Source organism: Cynara cardunculus, assembly GCF_001531365.2.
Source record: "Cynara cardunculus var. scolymus isolate 2C chromosome LG 1, CcrdV1, whole genome shotgun sequence".
NCBI lineage: Eukaryota > Viridiplantae > Streptophyta > Magnoliopsida > Asterales > Asteraceae > Cynara > Cynara cardunculus.
Window position 1 is genome coordinate 3,958,571 of NC_037528.1, and position 26,674 is coordinate 3,985,244.

The 26,674-nt window shown below is 37.1% G+C and overlaps 4 protein-coding genes across 12 annotated transcripts; all 4 read right to left on the reverse strand.

Moving 5' to 3' along the window:
- Positions 1-1,492: 1,492 nt before the first annotated feature.
- Positions 1,493-2,710, reverse strand: LOC112522488 (leucine-rich repeat extensin-like protein 6). The gene has a single exon (XM_025131641.1). It carries the CDS (start codon positions 2,708-2,710, stop codon positions 1,493-1,495), a length of 1,218 nt encoding a protein of 405 aa, XP_024987409.1.
- Positions 2,711-9,481: 6,771 nt separating this feature from the next.
- LOC112507612 (wall-associated receptor kinase-like 20) lies at positions 9,482-13,010 on the reverse strand. The gene is made up of 3 exons (XM_025112264.1): positions 12,086-13,010; positions 11,928-11,987; positions 9,482-10,621 (listed from the first exon to the last, which is right to left on the reverse strand). Exons 1-3 carry the CDS (start codon positions 12,867-12,869, stop codon positions 9,567-9,569), a joined length of 1,899 nt encoding a protein of 632 aa, XP_024968032.1. The 5' UTR covers positions 12,870-13,010; the 3' UTR covers positions 9,482-9,566.
- Positions 13,011-13,295: 285 nt separating this feature from the next.
- On the reverse strand, positions 13,296-15,394 carry LOC112512228 (wall-associated receptor kinase-like 20). Its single transcript, XM_025118095.1, has 2 exons — positions 14,619-15,394; positions 13,296-14,546 (listed from the first exon to the last, which is right to left on the reverse strand). The coding sequence occupies exons 1-2, from the start codon at positions 15,379-15,381 to the stop codon at positions 13,438-13,440; spliced, it is 1,872 nt and encodes a 623-aa protein (XP_024973863.1). The 5' UTR covers positions 15,382-15,394; the 3' UTR covers positions 13,296-13,437.
- Positions 15,395-16,044: 650 nt separating this feature from the next.
- LOC112512234 (ultraviolet-B receptor UVR8-like) lies at positions 16,045-26,128 on the reverse strand. 9 transcript variants are annotated; one of them, XM_025118135.1, is made up of 11 exons: positions 25,740-26,128; positions 24,604-24,677; positions 24,428-24,512; positions 23,514-23,645; positions 23,196-23,432; positions 22,861-23,100; positions 22,597-22,640; positions 17,101-17,283; positions 16,774-16,864; positions 16,275-16,315; positions 16,045-16,185 (listed from the first exon to the last, which is right to left on the reverse strand). In XM_025118135.1, exons 1-11 carry the CDS (start codon positions 25,945-25,947, stop codon positions 16,063-16,065), a joined length of 1,458 nt encoding a protein of 485 aa, XP_024973903.1. In that variant the 5' UTR covers positions 25,948-26,128; the 3' UTR covers positions 16,045-16,062. The 9 variants fall into 9 exon arrangements, 8 of the variants coding, with proteins under 8 accessions (XP_024973903.1, XP_024973895.1, XP_024973908.1 ...); XM_025118127.1 differs by having other exon boundaries at positions 22,861-23,106; XM_025118140.1 differs by having other exon boundaries at positions 22,861-23,106; positions 23,196-23,390; positions 25,740-26,108.
- Between the last annotated feature and the right edge of the window lie 546 nt (positions 26,129-26,674).

Genomic DNA, 26,674 nt, shown 5'->3' on the forward strand with positions numbered 1-26,674 from the left:
TGGCTTTAAGCCTTAAGGGCTATTTGCGGTTGGTATTTGGGTTGGGCTTAAGCTAAACACCTTATTTGATTAATTGATATTTTTTGGGCTTTGCATTTTTAGAATTTTGATATGGTTGGTTTGGACAATTGGGCTTTACATTTTAAAATTTTGATTTAACTATTTGGGTTTTGTTTTGTTTGGGTTTTATTCGCACTATTTGGATTTTAGGAAAATACGGTAACACCTTTTAAAATGATACAGTAACATCGTTAACAAACCTAAATTTTTAACCCTTCGGTGACGGTGGCACGTGCCACCCATGCCACCAAATCAGATCCGCCCATGGGTAATATTGTAATTTTAAATTAAGTCTCATGTCAAGATTTGTGTCTTGAAACTTAAAAATAGTCCTCACCTTGTTTTATGATTTTTTTAGTCCATGACATGCCAAACATGAGACTATTTTTTTTTTTTGTCTCGTCTCGTCTCATATAGTCTCCATACCAAACTCACCATAACAAATTAGTTTATGTCAACCAAACATAACTTTTTTAATAGAATCAATAAATAAATTAGCTTGTAACAACATCAATGGTGTTGATTGAACTTGAAAGCCCAATCTTTACATTACTATTCATACCTTAATTAATAGATTTTCCTTCTGAATTCACTGGTATAAATTATTTTAACAATTTTATATTTAGATGCCGATGGATTAATTTGGCTGGCTTGATAACTACTTAATTGATGTGTGTTTTTTTACTTGACTGGTATATGTTTGTCCCATCAAAATTTATTAATTTTAAAGAGAAACTCAAATCTATTATAAAAATGAAAGTAGAACAATGGACCAAATCTTTTATAAAAAAGAAAGTAAACGAAGATATCGAATATGTTATAAAAATAAAAGTATAGGAAGGGGAAGGGTTAATTAATGGACGGAACTATTCCTCACTAACAACATTTTAGTTGACGATGTTTTTAGGAAGGACCATGTCTGTTATAAATATATAATTTGTTAATGGAAATGAAAGTTATGATTAGAATGGTAAAAAATGATCTTTATTTTTGGACCAACCCTAATTTAAAATCAACAGTAATAAGATATATCAAATCAATTCTTCGGAATAAGATAAAAATGATCAGGGTGAAAATCTTTTCTTAGGATCCCCACTTGAACTTTTACCATTCTACCTCCAAAACTAAAATTAGTATTAAATAAATTACCAGTGTTTTTCAAGTCAAGGTCATTTATTATCGGCCAAAAGGTAAATGTCAAAGTGAATAATAACTTAAAAAGTCTTATTGAGTTGTTGGTTAAGACAAATTATTTTCAATGTTCATACCAAATTAAAATTATGAGCGTCAAAATTAAATTGCAAATAAAATAAAATAAAGGGAGGTAACATATCAACATCAACATATATCACACGAAAACTAATTCCAATTTCATTATACATGATCTTTATGTTTTGAATACACAATTGGAAAGGCATGAATCTTTCTTTTTTCAATATTTCAATGGTGGCGTGTATGGGTGGTGGCCATGTGGTGACACCCATTTCTTATAAGTAGGTGGAGGTGGAGATGGTGGTGGTGGCGGGGGTGGTGGTGGAGGTGGCGGTGGCGGAGGAGGAGGAGAAGCCGTGCAACCACGACAATTCACAGGACGAGAATAAAAGGCTTTGCACTCCTCCACTTTCCGTTGTGCTGGCCTATCCGGAATACAATTTTTCCGATCATCTTTGTCCGCCAGCTTCAGACAAATCTTGGGCTCGCCGTAAAAGTAATTATCCGAGTACGTGAAATTCTCCAACCTCGGCAACGAACAAATACTAGACGGAATCTTGCCGGAGAACTTGTTATGAGCCACATTTAGCTGCTCCAAGCTCTTCATATCTCCTATACTCTCCGGCAACATTCCGACAAGTGAATTATAACTCACATCAAAAACCGTCAACTTCTTCAACGATCCTATATCCGGCGTTAAACACCCACTTAAACCCACATTCGTCAGAATAATCTCGTTCAAAGTTTCACCCATCTTCATTATACTCGACGGCAAACAACCTTGGATATCGTTATTAGCAAAAACCAACACCGATACAGGAGAATTCCCTAGGTTTTCCGGCAATCTAGAGGTAAACAAGTTGTTGTTGATGAAAATGGCATCGAGCTTAAGATCATACAATTTGGAAGGAACATCCCCTTGAAACTGGTTAAACCTAATATCAAGAAACTTGAGAGAAGGAAGCGAAAGCACCACTAATGGAAACTTACCCGAAAACTGATTGTTACTGATATCAAGCTCGTAAAGAAGACCTAGTTTTTCAAACGACTTTGGCACTGTTCCACAAAACTTGTTAGAGTTGATGTGGAAGAGGGAAAGATCAGTGAGTAAGTACCCTAGTTCTTCCGGAAGAGAACCAGAGATGTTTGCATGATTGAGGTCGATTCCAGCGACTGTGGTGATATGTGAATCATCTAAAGAAGGTGCACAGAAGACCCCAGTGTAGTTACACACGTTAGGGCCATACCAATTGGAAGTGAAACCTCGAGGGTCGGAGGTTATGGAATGTTTCCATGCTTGAAGAGCAAAATAAGCATTTTGGAGCCTAGGGTTTGGGGGAGATGGTGCTCCATGAGAGAGTGTTGTGAAGAAAGATAGAAGAAGAAGAAGAAGTAGAATGGCGAATTTGAGGTGTGGGTGTGGGTGTGGTGACCACATTTTGGAAAAAACGGAAATCAATTTGATGAGTTTAATGAAGAGGAATGAAAGCATGGGGGTTGTATTTAAATGGGTTTGAAATGGTGTTGTTCAAACCCAAACGAAGGTGATAATGATCCACACAACAACTCTCTTACAAGTTTTATTTTAAAAACGACTTGTTAAATGGATACAACGTATATTGGTAGGAAAAATTCTAATGATATTAATTTAATAAATTAAGATATAACGAAGTTTTCACTAAAATAAAAGAAGATAAAAGATGTCTACGAATCTCATCTTTTCTTGGTTCGACTCCAATCTCCGTCAAAACCCTTGTGGCCTGAAAGTTCACCTGTGATAACTCTCCAAGTTATTTGTTCATCGTCCGAAGAATTAGTTAGGTGGCGTTTGTTTTTTAAGAGATGCTGAAGTTCGAATTCTGATTTCACTTCTGATTTTTAAGAGGTAGTACTGAAGTATGAAATTTGAATCAGTCAGACTGTTTGTTTTTCTAAACTGACAAACGTCTGAAGTCTGAAATCTGAATCAATAGTTTGTTTTTGTAACCAACAAAACATATGAATATGTATAATTTCTGATTTCAGTTCTGTTTATGTTCCCAATATTCCTTTAATTCTTTCTTCTCCTCCAATTCAAGCCTTCCATCCTCAATCTCCACCCTCATCCCACCACCGTCTACCACCACTCCTTCTCTAAAATCCAACGCCCAAATCCATCTCTAAAATCGAAGTAAATATCCATTATGATGAAAACTACAGGGACGAAAATACCTTGATTCACGAGGATAAAGGTGCACAACTACTGGTTTGCACAGGAACGAAAACACACAGTGGCAAAAACCCACAGGGAAGAAAACCCTCTTGATTTGGATCTGATTTGGGTCGATTTGAAGCCACCAGAGGCGATGGAAGGTGAAGTCGATCGAATGATGAAGTAGAAATCAGTTCTCTGAATAGTCTTCAGGATTAAGAGGAAAATAAGTGATTAGGTTATCACTTAATTTTTTAGAGGAAAATAAGGGATAAGTAGCTCAGAAAGAAAAGAAAAACAAACGGTCTTAATTGCCTTATGTCTGACCTAATCAGACATAAGTGGTAAAATAAGAGCTTTTTTTAAAAAACAAACACCACCTCAATATGGGTAAGTTAGTCCGGAAAACTACAGTTATTCTAAATTTGAAAAAAACTGTCTACTAAATATAAATTGTTAAGACTTTTATTGGAATGAAAGGCATCTTTAGACTAAGTCGTAACAACATATAGTCTTTTGGTGATATTTTAGGGAGGAGGAAAAACGAAAATATTTGTAGAATAATGAGTGGTTACAAGAACCAAGTGGGTATAAATTAAATGCATGGTTTGCAATTATATATATATATATATACTCACTTTCCGTAATGAAATGGATCATATCACAATTTCAATCATGTTTTTCACCCCAAAACGCGAAAATGGTAAAAAAGAGGGCTGTGAACTCACCAACTCTTTGTAGTTGACACTCGATTTTAATATGTTTTTCAGGAAATAAGAAGGTAGTGGAAAAATAGATAATCTTACGTTCTTGCTTGCATCCACATTGGGCAACATAAGCTGGATTTTTGTTTAAGGAACTCCTTTTGTAACGAACTTATTTTGTTAAAAACTTTGTTTCTGTTGAAATGTAATCGGTGAATGTAATTTTAAACTTTGGATTTTTTTTGTGTTATGGCTATGAATGTATGGTTGGTGTTAAATATATCCTAGTGCGATGAACTCCTAACTGTCGCGCCTCGTGTTTCCGCTTTAGCGGGGTGTGACAGACTTGGTATATATATATATATATATGGAGGAACGTTCAAATAAAAACCACTCAATTTATACAAACCGTGAAAACCACATTCAACCAATCATAATTTTTCATTTTGTTCATTTTTTTGTAATTATGAGAGGTTGATTAATCATTTTTATTATGGAAGGTGTTAATCATGGATATTATCATCTTCATTATTTTAATTTTAAAAAAATAGATGAAACAGTTTCATTAAAATTTCATTAAATATTATATGAAACAATTTCATATAATATTTAATGAAATTTTAATGAAACTGTTTCATCTATTTTTTTAAAATTTCATTAAAATTTCATAACCATATATGAAACAAATTCATCAAAAAAAGTATTATATGAAACAATTTCACAAGATTAAACAATTTTATGAAAAAATTTCATAAGATTAAACAATAAAATCGACGTATGAGGATGGCTTGTACGGTTTGTACAAATGAGGGTGATTTTCATTTGATCGCTCCTATATATGTATATGTATATGTGTGTGTGTGTATATATATATATATATATATATATATATATATATATATATAGGGAAGGGTTCAAACGAGAACCCCTGTAATTTACGAGAACACGAGAACACGAGAACAACCCAGTAACCTCATATTGTGATAAAAAAATAAAATTAAAAGATTTTTAAAATTAAAATTGAAATTTAAAAAGATTCAAAAAATATTAAAATTAAAAGGGTAATAATGCAAATGATATCATCAAATATTTTAACACGATAATCATGTGATAAATTTTTGGTGTAATCATGTGATATGAGTGTGATAATCACCGTTATACATCACTTGGTTTATCATTTTGGTTGATAAGTTAAATTTTTGGTGTAATCATGTGATATGGGTGTGATAATCACCGTTATACATCACTTGGGTTATCGTTTTTGTTGATAAGTTAAATTTTTGGTGTAATCATGTGATATGGGTGTGATAATCACCGTTATACATCACTTAGGTTATCGTTTTGGTTGATAAGTTAAACTTTTGGTGTAATAATGTGATATGGGTGCAATAATCATGTGATATGGGTGTGATAATCACTGTTATACATCACTTGGGTTATCGTTTTGGTTGATAAGTTAAATTTTTGGTGTAATCATGTGATATAGGTGTGATAATCACTGTTATACATCACTTGGGTTATCGTTTTGGTTGATAAGTTAAATTTTTGGTGTACTAATGTGATATGTGTGTGATAATCACCGTTATACATCACTTGGGTTATCGTTTTGTTTGATAAGTTAAATTTTTGGTGTAATCTTGTGATATGAGTGTGATAATCATGTGATATGGAGAAGAAGCATGAACGATATGGAGAAGAAGAAAAGTAACAAGAGTAAAACGTGGAAACGTGATATGATAATTATGGTTAATTAAAATAAAATAAAAATTACTTAATTACATTACTGCCCTTATTAAATTATTTATATATAATAAAAGTTAATTTATTAATTAAAAAAGTTTGAGGTTATTAGGTTGTTCTCGTATTCTCGTAAATCATAAGGGTTCTCCACACACATATATATATATATATATATATATAAATAAATGGGTGGTCAATGCTTTTAGATATCGTTCATAAAAGTTCCATTTATTGAACGTGTCTAATAATATAATAAATCGTACATTTTCATCAATTAATATTTTCTAAAAATAATAAAATTCGTTGCCTTTAAAGTCTAAAGCATCCATCACCATACCATCCCCATACATTGTTTCTCAAGTCATAGGAAGCGTTGTTATTTTTCCGTCATCGTTAAACTCCTATAAACCAAAAACCTAATCAAGTACCACTCTGCTATTTACTATAGCAAAAACAGATCTATAAATATTTATTATAAACATTTGTATGTCATATATAAAAATGTTACAATAAGTTAATAAGACATTTAATTTAATAAAAACATGTATCTTAGTGGAATAACATTTTTGAATTTTATTTAATCAAATACTTTTATAAAATTGTATTTAAAATTCAAAAATTACGTTTAAAAGAAAAAGAGAAAGCAATGTGAGATGACCAAGAAAACGCGCAAATCTTGTGCCTTTTCTAAAGAGCCTGTCTATTTATGATATGTTCCATTTTTTGTCTTGTAAGACCATTAGGATTTTGTATGATTATATGACAGCGATTTCACCATAATTATTTAATAATATAAACACATTTTATATTATTAAAACATTTCATAAAATTACCCGGCAATCACTCACATCATAAATTTTAAGAACAAACTTAGATATTATTCTGATCGAAATTACTAATATATGTCATGTTTGGTAATTAAATGGTAAATAAACAATGTTTAATTAGTTATAAACTAACTTTTGAAAAACTATTTGACGTAACAATTTAATAAGTTGTAGAAGTTTTTCTTTTCATTTTATCAAATATAACTAATTTGTGAGCTAGTTTTTATCAACCTCGGCCAACAATAAAACTAGTTTAGGGGCCTTTTTACCAAACGCTTATCCGGATAAACGCTTACCAAGTAATATTACCTCACCGTATGAATATGGTAAAGACCAAGAATCTTACCCGGTAAGAGTGAGACAAGGACCAAGAGTCTTACGCGGTAAGTGAGGTCAACGACTCTTACCACGGTAAGCGTTTACCGGGTAAATTGTTGCATACAATGTCGTTTTGGTGGACTAAAATCTTACTCGGTAAGTAAATAATAGTGTTAGATTTTACCGGTAAACAATTACCAGGTAAGTGTTTGGTAAACGACCCTAACACGTCATTTTTTGGTGGTTACACAAGTTGATATAACATAGTTGGAACATTATGTACAATTGAGGTGATCATTTATGGGCTTAGATGGATCAGTGATTGAGCCTAACATATTCTTTTTGTACAGGGCTTAGAGATGGCCGAATGGATTCGGTCCGGCCCGGGACTGATTGGAACCCGTTACGGTTTTCGTCAGAAAACTAGGTCCGACCCTGGACCAGTCTGGGACTGGTTATGGGCCGGTCCGATTTTTTCAAAAAAAACGTATTTTTAAATGTATTTCCAACTTTCTAAGTGTATTTGATTAAAAACCAATTATAAAATTATAATAAAACATAATTTTTAAGTGTATTTAATTGTCCCATTTAATCTCTATTCAATATATATTATATATATATATATATATATATATATATATATATATATATATTGTGTTATGTATGGGGAAGATACCAACTCACAAACGGTCACAATTCTCGCAAAAAACGTATTTTTAAGTGTATTTAATTGACTCAATTAAAAATTTGAAGTGTATTTGAATAAAACCTTTGTATTCTTTAAAATTAACTTCAAAAAATCGAATTTTTTTACATATGACCGGTTTGGGACCAGTTCTCATAACTTAGCCTCATACACCTTAACCGAGCTTTCGTATTTGGATGGGGACAGAACCGGTTATGGGATTACTATTTTGGGACAGGGACCGATTTGCGTCCGGCCCGACCCGACCTAGGAGTGTTTTTCGGCCATGTTAGGGCTTCATAGCAAATTCAAGTATGTTTTTTTGTGTGCTAGAGAACTTGCCAATACTCGTCCTATAGGTGGATCGGGTTTGCCAATGGGCTAATGGACATCTATATAAAATAGTAATTTATGTAAAATTATCCAAAATACATATTTTCTTCTAACTAAAAAGCATAAAATGGAGGAGGCTTTTTCTATCCAAGGATTATCAACCTTCGAAGTTGAATATTTCAAGATCAAGATTCCAAACATACCATTTGATACACAACATATAATATGTATTTGGGAGGGGACCATACTTAGTAGAGTGAGTCTAACCTAAAACTAATTCTATATATTTTCTAAAAAAATATTAATCATATAAAAAAAATAATTGATTATAATTATATATCATGGTGCACGGGCTTATCGAAATTTCTCTTTTCACCACCCGAGCCCGCCCATTAATTTGAACGTTCCCACCCATATTTCTTAAAAATGGTTACAAGTCCGTTTTTTTAATGGGTCGGATAAGCCAGATCTAGTGGATCATATACCACCCTTGAATAACTCTAATATATAATTCAAATACATAAACAACTTTAAAATATAAATGTTATACTTTCTTGCAAACATGTACTTAATAACTTGATAAATAACTTAATTAGAACAACAAAAATGATACCTGATTGGTTTAAGCTTGAACTTCAAAGATCAAAAGTAAACGATAATTTATATATATATATTTTAAAACAATTGAAGATGAACAATGTCGTATCTATTTATCTGAAATAATGAAATAAAGAAAAAGTCTTTTGGTTATTTATGTTTATGTTTGATAATAATTTTATAAAAAGTAATATTAATTAATAAAACCATACAAGTTGAAGATATATATATATATTAGGTGATGGGTTGGAAAATAGGAATGAAAGGAGTTTCTCAACAAATCAATTGATCATAATTTTCAATTCCTTTTCCCCCAACCTTCTAAGAAGGACCTTGATTTCCATGCATTCACAAACCATCTTAATTATTTGTTCAGATTTGAAATTTTCTTTTTCCACTATGTGTAAGATGTATACCCTTGATCAAGTCAAGGGTTTCAACCAACCCAACTTGTACAATATTTAAACAAAATAGAAAGAGTAACATAAAAAATTAATGGATTATAGTCCTTGACTTCTGTTCTACCAAACACTGTAAATAAATTTATTCAATAAAATCGCTTTAATCATGGATGTATCTAGTTCAGTTTGTACACACCTCAACAAATTCTGAGATCTGGAGAACAGTTACGAATATCCACAGTAATCTACCATGGCTTAGTGACGTAGGAAAATCCCCAAAAGCCCAAGAATAAGAATTTTAAACTTACTTGAAAGTGTTCAGTTCGCAGAATGAAATTTGGTGGATTCAGTTACCATCGATGGAATTTGATTTTGAAGGAATTGAAATGAAATTTTACGGACCCATTTAATTTGACAGGAATTAAAATGGAATATCAGGATTAAACACATGATCTCAAACACCAAAAAAGGAACTTATTGTCTATAAGCTAATGTTCCTTAATCTTCCATATTACTACTTGTTGCAATACTAATGATATATTCAATCTCCTCGGTCACCTCTTTCATCGAAGGTCGATTTTGTCGACGTTCCTCTAAGCACCCAACCGCCAAAAACCCCAATGCTTTCATCGTCTCCAACTCCAACTTGCTAGCACCCTTCTTCAGATTCGGGTCAACCGCATCCAACAACCTCTCCTCTTCCACAATCCGTTTCACATAAATGGCCAAGTTCACATCGTCTGGTGGTCGGTTAAAATCTATTGCTTTCTCTGATGTTAATAACTCTAATAACACGACTCCGAAGCTATAAACATCACTTTTATCTGTTAATTGATAGTTTCTGTAGTACTCAGGATCAAGATATCCTAACGTCCCTTGAGCACATGTTGTCACATGACTCAAATCCGCTTGAGCCAACCGAGACAACCCGAAATCAGCAACCTTTGCGTTCATTTTCTCGTCTAGCAAGATGTTGCTAGATTTGACGTCACGGTGGTAGATGGGTGGAACCGCTGAGAAATGGAGGTAGGCCAGCCCCTCCGCCGTATCTCGAGCGATGTTTAGCCGGTGAGTCCAACTCAGACCACCGGTGCTGTATTGACCTTTTAAGTGTTCCAAAAGGGTGCCGTTTGGGATGTATTCGTAAACCAGTAATGGCTGTTCGAGCTCGACGCAACAGCCCAGGAGACGAACCAAGCCCCTGTGGTTAACTTGGCAGAGGATTCGCACCTCGTTCAGGACCTGATCGGTGCCTTTTGCGTTGCCAACTTTGGCACATTTGACGGCGACGACCGTGGAGTCTTCTAGAATGCCTTTATATACTTCACCGAAACCTCCGGTGCCTAGAAGACGGTCTTTGGAGAAGTTGTTTGTTGCTTTTTTGATTTCTTTTCCGGTGAAGACTTTAGCTGTTTTCCCGGAACCGGCGTTTAGAATCTCTTCACGTTCGCGTGCAAGCCGTGCTTGTGCTTCTTTGTGACGACGATGACGTCTGTAGAGTAGGAATCCGATGACAGCCGCCACAAGCGCTGCTCCTAGGCCGGAGGTCAAACCTAAACATTAAAATGTCAACAAAACACTACTTAAAAAACAAAATGGTTTTTATCTAAAAGTCAAGCCACCGGACTTTTATAAAAAAAAACTGTTATAAGTGATGAAAAGAAATGGGCCCATTAAGAATTTAGGTTTAGTAGAGGGCCCATGGTAACCCAGTGGACCCAAAGAGGCATCCTTTGTTCTAATTTTCTGGATGAAACACAACACAAATACAACAAAGATTTGTTTAGTTTTTATTTATGGGAATGGGATTATGAAATTTTGTTACATCTGGTTGAAAAAAAAACATCTCTGTTGCGCTAGATGATTCAAATAACATATATATTGAGAGAAAAGTTCGATTGCAAATCAACTTTAGGTTATGAACTCAGGGATAAAGGAGAACACGACACACTATATCCATGATGAATAACCCATGAATGTATGAAACATGTGACATGCTTTCCTTTGTCCCCAATTCACAACCTAAATTTGATGAATCCATCCATAAATATACACACACACTGGTGTGTCCCAACATTTTCCAAAAGCACCCAATGCTAGGGTTGCTCATGGATTGAGTTGATTGGGTTGAAGACATTTTAACAACCCAACCTAATGCTTGTGGTTTGAAAAATCTTAACCCAACCCAACCCAAACGAAAGTGCAACCCAACCCAACCCAAACCGTACGGGTTGGTCGGGTTGGTACTTTGGTACATTAAAATATTCTTCTAACTTTGAACATGTTATTTCTCTACTCACAATTTCTTTTTCATCATCAACCATTTGATACAATTTATCCATATTTTTTACGTATATCACATTTAGTTAATTTTCTCAATTTACGTATATATGTTTACAGTTACTGAACATATATACAAACGAGTTATATAGAGATGTGAATAGATTGAAAAGATGTGTATATATTAATAGAAATTCAACAATCATATTAAATTCAAAAAATAGAAATTCAACAAAAAATAGAGATGTGAATAGATTAAAGCGTGCGTGATAGTTAATTGTCTAGTGTATATATTAATAGAAATTCAACAATCATATTAAATTCAAAAAATAAATGGATATCGGGTTCATCGGGTTGGGTTGAGTTCATATAATAGTAACCCAATATCAACCTAATACCTACGGTTTGAAAGTTTTACAACTCGATTAAACATCAGGTTGCTTCAGGTTGAGTTATTTCGCGTTGGGTTGGATCGGGTTTTTGAGCACCCCTACCCAACGCTGTATTGCCCGAGCCTTTATGTTTTCGTCTGTATGCACGAATAAACACAACGAAAGCAAAAGCGAGACGTTACGATACCTGCAATAAGCGCGGTTCGATTTGAGTCGTCACAATCCCCTCTGGTGTCACAAGTATCATCTGTAACCAAATAAATTAACAAAATTTATATTACTGCTCTTCACCATACGCAATGAAATTTTTTATACCTTAATTCTTGAAAGATTTTAACAAATTACCTAAGGCACAAACTCCGGCAATGGCGTCCCAATGAAATCCGGAGTTACAAATACACCTACGAACACCACCGGCAGCGGATGGCACACAAGTAGAGCTAGCATCACAATCAGCTTGGGTCCCACACAAGGGCTCCGGTGGCGACGCCCATTGTATCTCCACTCCAGGAACAGGCCACCTACTCACCGGCAACGAATAATCCAAATTCACGAAACTCCTATAGGCCTGACACCCACCATCCCTCACCCGGATCGAGTACATCGTCGATGATCCACCTGACCTAAACGTGCAGCAAATTGGAGATCGGCCGCAAACTGACGCTTCCGCTGAGTTGTTTATGTAAGAGTGACAGAGGCTCGTGGAGGTACAGTTCAACGGTGATCTCAAAAGCGATTCGGAGCAATTAAGGTACATGATAGTGTTTCCGCTTGTGATGTTAAAAGGTAAGGTTGGGTCCAGCTGGAGGCCCTCAGTGGAAACATCAGTTGTGACGCAGGTGGCGTTGTTGTTGAGGAAGTTCGGTGGTCGGATCCTGAACCGTTGGATGGTCGGAGAGATAGAGTAAATCGGATAGGTGGTGTTGGGGGTGTCGAAGAACAGCGCACCTGCACCCGTGTCGCACCGGACTCTGTAGGACTGGTCGCCACAACCAGGTCCGGTGCTGAGAGGGTACGGAACTTGGGTGGAGCCGCAGTCAGAGCAGCGGGTGGCCGAGGTGGTGAAATCGGCGAACAGTAGCATCAGCGCCACCGTGCACATGACATCGAAGGTGGATTTAGCCGCCATGTTTGAAAAAACTGAGAAATGGTTTTCGATGAAGCCACGAAAAGGATATAATGATTTATACTAAGTTGTTCGTTGTCTTCTTTTTGACTTTTTGTATTATCTTATGGCATTTGACTTTGACAATTTACTAGTCAAAGATATTTACGTCAACCTTCTCAACTACCTTCTACCGGAAATCAATGCCTAATTCAGAAGAGGATAATTACATCTCATTCTAGATATAAAAAACTGATATTATCCATGATTGGTTTGAGTTTAACTCTAAAAGTCAAAAGTATCAGGAAGTCTCATGTTCAAATCCACGAATAAATAAAAATCATCTTATGACCACGAAGATTCAAATGCAGTAATTCCGAACTATCTACAAAGCAGGTGGCCGTACTGAGATTAGTCGGCTCGAATAGCAGATTGGATATCCAAGTTAATAAAAAAAAAACTGATATTACATTTTATTATATTGCATTGCACGATTTGTACCTAACATATGATGTACAACATCTAACGTGTTATGTACAACTTTTACTGCATGATGTATAACTCGTGCTGGCATGACGACATGCGAAGCGACCTACCTATCCCGAGAATGATCATCCACCATGGTTGCGACGATACCCATGATATACTCGATCTCCTCGGATACTTCTTCCATAGACGGCCGGTTTTCTCTTCGTTCTTCCAAGCAACTCATCGCAAGGAACCCAAATGCTTTCATAGCATCGAAGTCTAACAACGTAGCGCGTTTCTTGAGTATCGGGTCAATCACGTCCACCAATCTTTCCTCGCTCACGATTCGCTTGACGTAAGTAACCAAGTTGACGTCATTTGTCGGTCTATTAAAGTCTATAGCTTTTTGACACGTTAGTATTTCTAACAACAGGACTCCAAAGCTATATACGTCGCTCTTGTCGGTCAACTGATAGTTCCAATAATAATCAGGATCAAGGTACCCCAATGTACCTTGGGCACAAGTCGTTACATGAGTCACATCCGAGTGAGCTAGTCTTGACAAACCAAAATCTGCGACCTTTGCTTTCATCTTGTCATCGAGCAAAATGTTGCTAGCCTTCACGTCACGATGGTAGATCGGTGGAGACGCGGAGAAATGGAGGTAAGCAAGCCCCTCGGCGGTGTCATGAGCGATAGTTAACCGTTGACTCCATGTTAGAGGTTGTTTGTTACGATCATGCAAGTGATCGAAGAGACTTCCGTTTGGAATATACTCGTACACCAAAAACGGTTGTTGCAGTTCGACACAACAACCTAGGAGGTGTACAAGGTTCTTGTGGTTGACTTGGCAGAGGATACGAACCTCATTCAAGACTTGATCAACGCTTTTGGTGTTTCCGAGCTTGGCACATTTAACGGCCACCGTCGTCCCATCGTCCAACACACCTTTATACACTTCACCAAAACCTCCGACACCGAGAAGACCCGTTGACGAGAAGTTGTTTGTAGCCTTCTTTATCTCTTTGCTGGTGAAGATCTTGGATGATCTTCCACCACCGCTCGCCCCTACGATCTCTTCACGCTCACGAGAAAGGCGTTGCCGTGCTGCTTTGACTCTTTGACGACGAACACAAATTGTCATCGCGAATACAGCCAACATGATAATAATCCCAACACAGCAAATTGTAGTTGCAACAATCATGATCCGTTTTGATCTGACCTTTTTGAAATCTGCAATAATTTAATTCAATAATTAATATGTTCTTAAATGCTTAAAAGGTAATATCAAACCCCAATCATTACCCGAAGCGCACCGACCAGCAATCGCGTCCCATCGGAATTTATGGTTACAGAAACACCTTCTCCCGCCGTCTTGGGCGTCCCTACAGGTGGAGGTTGAATCACATTGCGCCTGTGTCACACATGGCGGCTCCAGCGGTAGCACCCACATCAACTCCACAGCAGGATCCGGCCATCTGCTAATCGGTAAAGAGATGTTTAGATTCACGAAGCTTGTGTAAGCCCTACATCGTTCAATCATGAGCCGAAGGAAATATTGGTTCGTTGAGCTTCCTTTTTTGTAGGAACAACAACGTGGAGCACGCCGGCATGTCGACATGTGAGCCGAGCCGTTCTGGTAGGTCTGGCAAGGGCTTGTTGGTGTGCAATCTAATGCCACCGAGAACATTGTATCCGTACAGTTGAAGTAGAACACGGTATTGTCGGCGGTGATGGTGAAGGGCAGGGAGGTGTTCAGCTGGATACCGTTGGTGGCAAGATCGGCCTTGACGCAGGTGTTTGGTAAGAAATGCGATTGCCCTATCACTAACCGTTGGTTTTCCGGCGATATTGATATCACAGGGTAAGTGTTATTGATTGTATCGAACTTCAACACATCCACATCACACTGGATCTTGTACAACTGATTGCCGCATGTTGGTCCAGTGCTGAGCGGATACGGGACAGGCGTCCTCCCACAATCCGGGCAGCGGGTGGCCACAGCACAACCAGTATGCACTAACAACACTGCCACAAATATCACCAGTCTCGGCCAGTTAATCGTCATTTGAATAAAGGTAATAAGGACCAAAGTCGGGTCGTTTCATTATTTATAAGAACCCGAAACAATTCGGGACCAATCTCTATGTCCTCTGGATGTTAGCTTAGGATAGAAAACTCCAATAAATGGCTTAGGGATGGAAGCCTTTAAGGATCCCAGAACAACTGGGGCCAATCTCCATGTACAATGTTCCCAAGAGAAACATACTAGCCACAAAAAGAGGAGAGATCTAACTTTTGGCCAGAATACTTACCAACACAAATTGGACCAGTGGGTAATCAGGAAGTGCGATCTAGGTCACTACTGACGGAGTAAGAGTGAAACATCTCGGTTAACATGATGGACCAGTAAGAGGGAGTTGGTAAATAGCATTATCTCTGACAGTGTGTCTCTTACCCGATAAGTGGAAAACAACATCATACTTGAATATTATAATAGGACCATATGCATGCAGCAGGAAATACTTAATTTTATTGACATATATACAATGATTTAAGAATCAATTTCACACCTACAATCAAGAAACTCTTAAAGAATGATGATCATCACATGCATACATTGTACATGTAAGCGGACAATTGTATGTACATATGCATATACATCTACTCTTCCTTTTCAATGGAAGAGCATCTACTGACCTAACAAAACTGTTTCTGGCTTGTCTAAAAGCACCAAAGAAGCAGACCCTCAGGTCAGTGGTTCGGCAAGAAGCAGTATGTGCCACCAGCCACATGCAACAGTTCTAGGGACACAGCCTTCTAGCGCAACTTGAGATGGAATGTTACGGTCTATTACATCTCCCAAGCCCAGCTGCAATGTTTACACAACTCGTTATCAAGACATAATCCAAGTAGTTTAGAAGCGTATGCCAATTCTGATTTAGCACGAGGGGTGTGTACCTGGCCATACTTGTTCCATCCCCAGCAGAACACCTTCCCCTCTTCACAAATTTAAAGCAAAATGTTAGGCCATTTCATATTTCATTTAGTGGGTCCCATTTACATGATGTGAAATGAGATTAAGATCATGTTTATCAGAAACGACAGAATCAATCCCACAAAATGAAGAATTAAGAACAATGCATATAACTTGTAGTTTCAATTTCAAGTCTTAACATCTTAGACTACTTGGACAAAGTCGATCCAAAAGTAAAAAACGAAACCGAACATACCAAGTATATCTCACTCGTCAACCAGAAGTGTATCATTAAATTAAAAGCAATAAAAAAACAAACTTTAACAGGGGCTTCCTTCTCTTATGCTTAATGGAGGTAACTAACCAACAGCAATATCGTATGTAATGCTTTTTTAGGCAGAAACCTGATTTCTATGCATATAAAACTTCTGGGAAAAAATATGTGCTTAACTAACCAACAGCAATATCGTATGTAATACATACCAGTAACTACAGCACTGTGTCGTGCCCCACAAGATACAACTCTTGCATGTTCATTTTCCAGGCTAGGAGCATCCAAAAGCCTTGGCAACGTCTGACAAGAAATCACACATGAAATGGGTTGATGCAGTCCAAGATTTCGAAACCAGATAGTATAGAACATCATAATAAAGATTCTTTACTCTACAGAATATCATAATTCGTAAAGAATATTGTTTAGGAATGTTAAGATTCTTTAAAGCTTCATGTGAAAAGAACATATACCATTATAGCTTTTGATTTATAATCTGAAAAATCTCACTAGGACATAAGAACTTAAGGGGAACTTACCTCAGCTTGATCAGTGCCTGTACCCAATTGGCCAAATTGATTCCCACCAAAAGCATACACATCACCATCAGCTGAAATGCAGATTGTATGCCAGAGACCAGCAGCAACACCCTCTATCCTGATACCCAGCAAGGATGATACACATGTAGGGCTCAGCTCGTCATCAGTACTTCCTTGCCCACACTACAGCACGAAATATGATCACAGCTTAGAATCCCAACATGCAATCGCCATAATCTTGCAACAAAAATGGAAAATGAAGAACATAGATATAATTCAAAAATGTCTGTTTTATCGCCTTTCATATAGAACTTCATCTTGAACATTCAGTCTGCTTTTTCTCCATCATTTCTACCTTACCTACATGTTGATTTTGCAGAGCAAGTCAATATCGTGGAATCTCCACCAATTCAGCAACAAGAACTCAACATATAAAACATAATGAGCATGCACAAACCATCATCACCATTTGCTCAATACCATAAACATATGACAGAATCCGTACCACAGGGTTTTGCATTTAGCAACAATTGCAAGAAAATACGTGGTTAATTACTAAAAGCAACTTCAAGAGCACAATCATCCACCCTAAATATGTGTTAGTTTGTTAGCTGATAGACTTCAACAACATTCTATCATAATAGCCACTAGACTATACCCACAGCACCCAATTCCTGCCTACCGATAACTCAGAATGAACATACAGTTCATCCAAGTTGGATATAAAGGTTTACACATAATTTCTTTACTTCTCGAAATAATTAATGTCCAATGAACAGAAAATTAAAAACTTGTTGCCGTCTTCGGCCCAATGAGGTGCAAAATATATTAAAGATTTTCAACTTTGTTTTGTTCTAGGTTTAATTATCTCTTAAATTAGTTTATTCATCAGTATATGATTTTCATACATGAAAGAGATATAAGACTTCAAAATGCATACATAGCCAAGTAATCCCTATGGTTTCTACCACTTGAACCAAGACAAGAACCATCAAAAAAGGCAAGACTCCTCAGCTATCCTAATGTCCCTAGAGGCTAGAGGATTTAATCACAATGATGCAACTCAAAAGGTATTACACCAAGTAACAAAGAGTAGACTCGTGTTGCTTGCACAATATATGGCAACGAGATCCCAGTCAGATCCTCTATGTCTTATTCCTCTCATCAGAACACTAACCATACCTATGTATGCTTATCTACCTGCCATCACAGAAAATCATCAAAATAGGACGGTAATCAAATGAGCAAAGGACGGGAACCTCATAATAAGCATTTATTAAATAATCAAAGAATAAAACACTTAATTAAGTTTTGCCATTGTCTAGTCGGGAACACACGCCTTTTCTCTTTGAAGGATTAAATGCGGCTTGAGCAGTCATAAAGAGAGCTATGATGCTCTTCAATATTATCATTGACTGCTTGGGTATCCCTCTCCTGTCAATTGATAATACATTGTGACGATTCACCTTTTCTGTCACAGTCATTCTTGTCGAAGTTGCAAATCGTCAATGCCACCAAATCACCTCTTGTTCTCTTGACGTATATTAAAAACTTAAATATGCCCAATACAAGACCCATGGAAATGCATTAGCAAAAAGAACAAAGCTTATCCATCAGTGAAAAAATAAAGCAATTCAAGGTGAACACAACAGACACACTCAAGGGAGAAATCATAACACAGCTCCTAATTAACCCATTGCTTGCATAACCAGCAATTTCTATCCCCTGGTGATAAGAGTCTACACTCTGAGCTCCAGCAAGTCCAATGCAGCCCTCTACATGTCCCGCTACCCAAGGACACTGTTTAACATTCCCAAGTAATCAAGTAAAAAAGTGCAGCAGTCACTAATCAAACCAAAAAGGATAGAATGTGGTAGGAATGTACACGTGGTAACTGCAAGTACAAGTAGGTAACAGAGGTAGAAAATCGATTTGTGTGTTCATAGTTTACTGCACTTTGTGATAGGATCCCCCGCAGCCGTAAAGGCCGTGATCTACTACCATTAAGAACTAATCCAGTTAAAAGGACTTTGGCTCTGCATTCACATGCCAAACCCACCACAAATTTAAGAGGCTTGCTAAACCGACAACGCAACAAAAACATCCATGCTCCATAATCTTTCAAGTGCCACATCTCATTGACCGAAAGAAGAGGCACAACCAAATCTAAGGTGGGAAAGCATTTAATACACCTATACCGCTGATAGTTATTCATTCAAACGGTCATCTAAGCCTGCACTTCAACTTTTCCAATCGTTAACCAATCATATTCACCTATAAAAAGAAGGCCATCCCAATGGTAAAAGTTAACTTGCTCTGCTAACAACCTAGTACTAGTGACTCATCCAAGATATTGACTTGCTCTGCTAACAACCTAGTACTAGTGACTCATTCTCAAGTGGTAGATGGAGCAAAGAGACCACCCTATGAATTCATTACCTTGCAAAATCATGCTTAGAGGACCCCAAAATATGAGGACCTGCACAGGCATGCATTTCTAACAAATGGCGTAAATAACCTATAAAAAATTGATATAACCAGCAAAAACCCACTTTCTAGGAAATGAAGAACATTAGTAATTACGGTATTTCATTGTCCTTAAGTCATACCAAGGATCCATGCACACTCACCCATAATTTGATATGAGAATACTTCATATTGATTAGTACCAACCAAAAAAATTGAACATGTTTGATCGACAAAGAAGACGATTTCTCTACAAGACACATTACAATGTGCAATGCAGACCCACATAAGCGGAAAACAATCAAAGTTGGACTATAATGAAACAGCAATCATTTCCTCAAGGCTTTGTCCTACTAGATTAACTGATTTCAGGATAGGTGTTATAACACAGGTGTGAACCCGAATGGCATGATTGAAGAACGAAATCAGTTCCTTGCAGGTTCCCACAGCTTACAAAGGCATGAGAAATGAAACAGCTGGGAGAGTAACTCTTTTGAATTGAATCTTGCTTTCAGTAAACAGGTTCTCAGTCCTAAACATTCTATCCTAGACCCCTAGGCAAGGCAAATGCAGGCACAATCGAAATGCAAAGGTTAACCTAATAATTTAGCCCTTTAGATCTAAACTTCCAAAGGAAAGAAATAAAATAAATTTTGTAAATGAAAAGGACTATCACTTGCATTTTCCGGTCCTATGTCGAGGTGTGCAGAATTTTAGTTCGTTCACGATGGCACTTCAATATTTATCAATGACCACTCTACCGATTTAACTTGCATCAGTCCCATGTTCCATGATTTAATGTAATCTCTGAACATTTGGATTAATACCCTTGTGCTTTCATGTGGACAAGTATCGCACCAACTTCCTCACCATATCCGCGATATAACTACCTATACATGGTTAATCGTTAACAATGTAATCATCTAGCTTGCAACTTGTGCAATCCACAAGGCATGGCTCAGTTGCTGAACCAATTTGTCCTCCACGTGTGTTGAACAAACCTCATTCGTCATAACAAACCTCATTCGTCATAACAAACCTCATTCGTCATAGAGGTTTACTCGCTCTCATTGCTTAGCCATTTGTAAGTGTCAACATTTTCGACCTTTGAAACCCCAATATTCTCATCATTGTTGACACTTCCCATAGAAAGTTTCACTAAGACTTTCTCAACGTTGTCAACATTCTCCATAATGGATCCCTCTATCTTCAACTCCTGACACTTGGGTGGTCAATGCCTACCTTTAGTCTGAACTTTGAACTCCAATACGAACACATCCTCCATGTGATTAAATAGAAATAAGCACTTCCACGAGACTCCTGAGGGAACATTTTATATTTCTTCTCTTTTTAATAAAGTCCCGAGGTATGGAAACCCAAAAAGAGGCTGGTCCAACTTAAATGAAGTCAACAAAGAAGGAAAGCCTTCCCTCAATCCAACAAGTGAACTTTTGGCTTACCTAAAAGGTGGAGTGAAGGAACTGACCTAAGCATAGCTCTCTCTCTTGCGGAGCTTTATGAAAAGGGTAGCATAGTGTGTAAACCTATCTCCACCATGACCTCTTTCTCCTAGCTCTAGCTGTCGAGAAGGAGCATATCAACAATGTTGCACATCTCATGAGCCACTTTTGCCCAAGGGTACCAAATGACCATTACATGCGCAAGGAAGCAGCAAGTTGAGACTTGAATGTTTCATTGGACTTCAATCACATAGTCAGAATAAAATGGAAGATGTGTAATTGTATCAAAGTAAACATGCAGCTACCATTCATACTTGTGTGACAAAGGAAAGCCCCTCCCATACCCTCTTTTCACATGAAAATTGTGGGGAGTCCAGCTTTTCGAAATTTGTTGTGGAAACCCCACATAGTTCCGTCATTAATTTGTATGTGCCGAGAAGTCATTTCAGACCGATATTTTGTAATTGGAAAATTTTCCAACAAATCAAAGCACCTCAGGATCAATTACAACTCTTCCAGATAATCAAGTCTTTAAAGAGCTAAAATCCAACCAATTAAAAAAATCCTAAATACAATTAAACTAATTTATATATACAAATAGGATCAAACTACCTCGGCAATTGAAATGTTTATGCTTTTCGCATTCATGAAATAAAAAGTGGTTGGTTGATTATTTATGTTGGTCCACTCTTTAAAGTTTGGTTGATAGACTGTGCAACTACATATATCATTTACAGGGTTTTCTGCACCGTGAAACCCTTGTCTAAATCGACTATGTGCTTACAATCTATGATCTACTTAAGAACACTTGACTTGCAAGTATCAACAATATTATGAGACCAAAGATGGAGAAATACTTCATTGCCATAAAAATTCCAGATCTTATCATATCATATTTCAATGGAGAAGTGGTCAAACTAACATAGGACACCCATGCATTGCATGGGCCTTAGGCCCAGTAAGATAATTTTGAAAGTTATCTTTCTACTTTTATTCCTGGAATATAAATTGCCATCCAGGACTCAGTTCACTATATACAAGTAGTTCAGTTAATAAAATCCTCACATCCTGTCCAATTGAATTTAAGTGAATGATGAGCAGCCCCTTGGTCCCAAAGAAATGTATTTTCATAGGAGCAAAAGAATCAACTGAACAATGACTTCTAGCAAGAAAACAAAACTTTGTCCAAAAGTAATATAGGGCTCCCTTATGTGCTGTAGCAAATGACACATCTAAAATTTATTTCTTAAAAGACGTTAAGTTGTGAACTTTAATAGTATAAGGAAAAAATATGATGATGACACCAATACATTGTAGAAAGCTTCATATTGGCAGCTGGATAGTGGATATCCATCTTCACTCATGCGAACATACTCCCTATTGGAGTATCAACACACCCACTTGAAGCAAACAAGAAACAAAACCATGTAATAAGTGAAAATCATTGAATCATTGTCCAAGTTCCACACGAGAATCACACATATCGTTTGTAAGAGGATGCCAAAAAAACAGAGACAGCAGAACAAGAAAACAGAATAGAACAAATATTTTCAAAACGAGGGAATTTCACCTGTCCGTAGAGTCCCCAACCAAAAGTCATTAATGCCCCAGCATCTGTAGATGTATAAATAGAAGGTTAAAAGCCATACGATGACAAATATACCCAGTAGAGCTCACAAATATGCCCAGCAACATAGACCAGAATATATTATCAGCACAACCATAATCATTATCTACCGAACTAGTACAGCATACAAGGAAAACCATTAACATAATAGTTATATAGTCTATTAAAATGTTCCGTTGAAAGTCTGTACGGAGTTGAAAACCTTACCAGTAACTACAGCACTGTGTCGTCCTCCACAAGCAATCCCTTTTATGTAATTTCCAGGGACTCTATAACCCTGCCCTTCTGAGCCCATGCTTCCTCTGGGAAGGGCTGCAGATCTATCTTTTCCTACAGAAGATGTAGCAATGCAGGGTATAGGATGCGGTGAAGATACCATTCGTATGCGAGACCCCAAACCTAGCTGCCCCTCACCTCCATAGCCCCAACCCCACACCTGTCCGATATCTGAAACTTCAGAGAAGTTACAATACATTAAGAATATTGCTCTAATAAGTTACAAAGAAATAACTGCCACCTAATCAAAATAGTTTGTGATTTACCTGATAATGCCAACGTATGTCGACCACCAGCTGCAACTGTTGCTATCCTTACTCCCGGATTCAATGCTACCAAACAGGGCAAAGCCGAGAGAGGCTCATCACCCGACGATGAGCTTTCAACCACTTGTTTGGTTGATGATACACGTCTCCTCTTAGTATTTTCATCCCCAATTGCTTTACCGTCCACGCCAGAGGCTGCACCACCAGTGGATCTTGAACCGTGGGATCGAGGGCTAACTATAGTACGTTTGGGAATTTTAGTTAATAACAGTTGCAAAAGCTCCTGCAATGACTGGCATAGAGTCGAAATTGGATTACCTTGTTCCGTCAAAAACGGATTCTGCCTCTCAAATACATCTTTATCTTGACTTTGAGCCGTGTTTGGGTCTCCAACAACTTTCCCAGAGGGAACACACTCTTTCCATCCCCATGTATAAACCTCCCCTGCCACTGCAGACATAAAGTGAGGTTTATTTGCAAGGTTTTAAAAGTATGATGGGACTACAGACAGGATTTTCATGTTTGAATTCCTCCAATTACAACTCCCCTCCTTGTGGTTATGGATGACTGACCAAGAAAATCATAGTGCGGATTATAGTAAGCAGTTGATATTTGAAGAACAGTTGAAGGAATCCCCAATAAGAACACTTTTGCCCAAAAACAGCAACTGCAGAAAATTAACAAATATAGCATGCAATTCATGAAATATGACCATGTTATTTCAATTGTCTGTTTCATTCACAATAAAAAGAGGGACTAACAAGGGAACTTTGCTCCCAAGCATTCTCATTATTTCATAATGGAGGGAAGCTACAACAAGTGGCAGATTACCACAAGGTAATTACCCCTAGGTGTGTCTGTTAAAGTAATAGTTCAATTTCTGGTGATTCACAGCTGCAGGAGGCATGAGATCATGTTTCTTTTTGCCAATTCAGGCAGACAATAGATAAAAAATTTAGGAGAGCCAAAAATGTTTGTCTCCATTTTTGTGACAATTACTAAGAAAATAGAGGGCTATGCTCCTCCCTGTGTTCCAATTCAGCATCTTACTTTTGAGGAGGAATATCATATGAGTGCAAGAGAATGTGCAACTCCTAGCACCTCCGCGTCACTAAAACCTTTGAAACATAGGAACATCTAAAGATCACGCAGCAGTTTCACAGCAACTCCAAGAAAACGCTAAACAAGCGCAATCTCATCATAGCAGATTCGAATAAAGATAACAGTAGTACCTGTTACACAGGCGCAATGCGCCCAACCTGCTGCAGCTCTCACTATTGAAACTTCTTTCGGAAGAGGGAAAGGTTCTGGCGTTTCCTTAACAAAAACAAGTAAAAAACTGCACATTAGCTTCTTTCAGAAGAAGCTCAATAAATAGACCAATAGAAATCAAGCTGTATTTTTATACCCCATGCTTCCCTGATGTCACATAGCTTTGACCGAGATCATCTGTTGAACCCCATGTGATTAGCTTCCCTGTGTCTAATTGAATAAAGGCCAGTAAGGGAAAGGATGTTCCAAAAGTGTGTACGAAATATAAACCTTTTATTAGGGTACAACACAGACATTAAAATTCCTTTTTGGCAAGATAATAACTATTTCAGGTCCCCACATTGGAGGTTTACCAGGGTTTCGAGCACAAAAAAAGAACTGGAATCATGACTATAGAAAACCCTTCACTTCCACCCTAAAAAGCAACATTAAATAATTACAGAAATGCTGACATTTGAAATCTAACAATGTCAGCTCCAAGTCAAATATGAGCGTGAGCACTAAACTGTGTCAAATATGTATGAGCACTAAACTATGTGTGATTGATTCACAAAATTGTTATTTCATTTGGTGATAAAAGATAAAAAGAACTCATTTGTTTTACCAAGCCCATGCTCTGCTTTAAATGTTAAAACCCCATTCCCAAAGAACAAACCAAACCAAAGGTCCCCTATCCAAAGTGAAGAGCGGCCGTTTCCATTCAGGAATTCGTTTTTTTCCTTCCCACCAAGTCCATATTTTGCTTTAAATCCTAAAATCGTCCGGCCATATGAATCCCTGAGTTCTTAACTCTTCGGCAGACAATATGGGCACAAAGTCTCCCGAGATTGAAATGGAGGGAAAAAAGATAATCGCATCTTGGATGGAAGAATAATTGATCCCAACTTCCGAATAACACTCACACTTATATATGAGTATATGACCACCCCCACTTGAACTTTTTTGCTTGTAGTAATTAAGAAGATGAAGAATTTGCTATAATTTACAAAAAAAGGAACCCGATGGATCAACAAATCTGAAGTAAATTAAAACCCATAAGAAAAAAGGAAGTTATTGTTCCTATCAAATGTCTAAAAGAAAATATGAAGGTATTGGAATCCATCATTTCCCCAAAAATACGTACATTTTGGCTTTCGATTGCAAATGAGTTCATATTACATGCGAAAATGTTACGAATTTAGACTTCTCCCTTGGTTAAATCAAATTATCTCAAAAGCTTTACGACTCATATAAACTTAGTCGCAAAGAAAGAATGAATCAGAGACTACAAACCTGAAATGGCCATAGCAAATCCACAACCGCCGCCACAGACATCTGCCCAGAGCCGACCAGCGTCAATTGACTGCGGGAGCCTAACTTCCACCGGAGACAATATCGGCGACCTTTGAGGTAACGCTCCAGGTAAATATCCCCACATATACACTGACTTCTCCTCACACTTCATCTCCATTTTCATATCTTCATCGCCTTCACCATTCATTTCTAATTTTCCGAAACCCTAACTAAAACCCAACAAAACAAACCCCAAATCAACGAGATTTGACGGAACAATGTGTACGATTGATGTTCTTCTCCAACGTTATTCGAAGTAGAAACTTGGAAGAGTTGAAATTATTTCTAGAAAGTGCCCTAAATCGTAGCATGCGAATAAGAAGAAGGCCGTATCAATTTCGGGGGGGAAGGGGTGCCACGTTGGATGCTCACGTTGGTGTATATGCACGTGGCGTGATATGAACCGGAGGATTAGTTAGGTCATTCTGAGCCACGAGTTCGCGAGAAGTTTCTGGAAGGTCGGTCTAGAGCTTATGATGAGCGTGGTTAGTTGGTGTGGCCCTTCTATTTAATGCCACGTGTCCATTAAAATTTAGCGGGAAAAACTAACCGCATCGGAATATTTTTCCTGGACGATGCCCTTGCAGTCACGTATCCAATCTCGTCTTTACCTTCTCGTGATTGGACCGTAAAACCAAATAACCAATACACTATTTCACTCTTTTATTATTAATTTTAATCATTTTAAATATTATATTATTAATTATTATTTTAATTTGTTTCTAAAAAGATAATGTTAAAATTAATCGATGTTATTTTTTTATTTATTTTACATTTAACAACTATTATTTTATTTAACAATAATTAATTTATTAAATATACTTTAATAAAAAAAATTCTGATATTTGTGTCGACCAACGCATAAAGCTCCGATA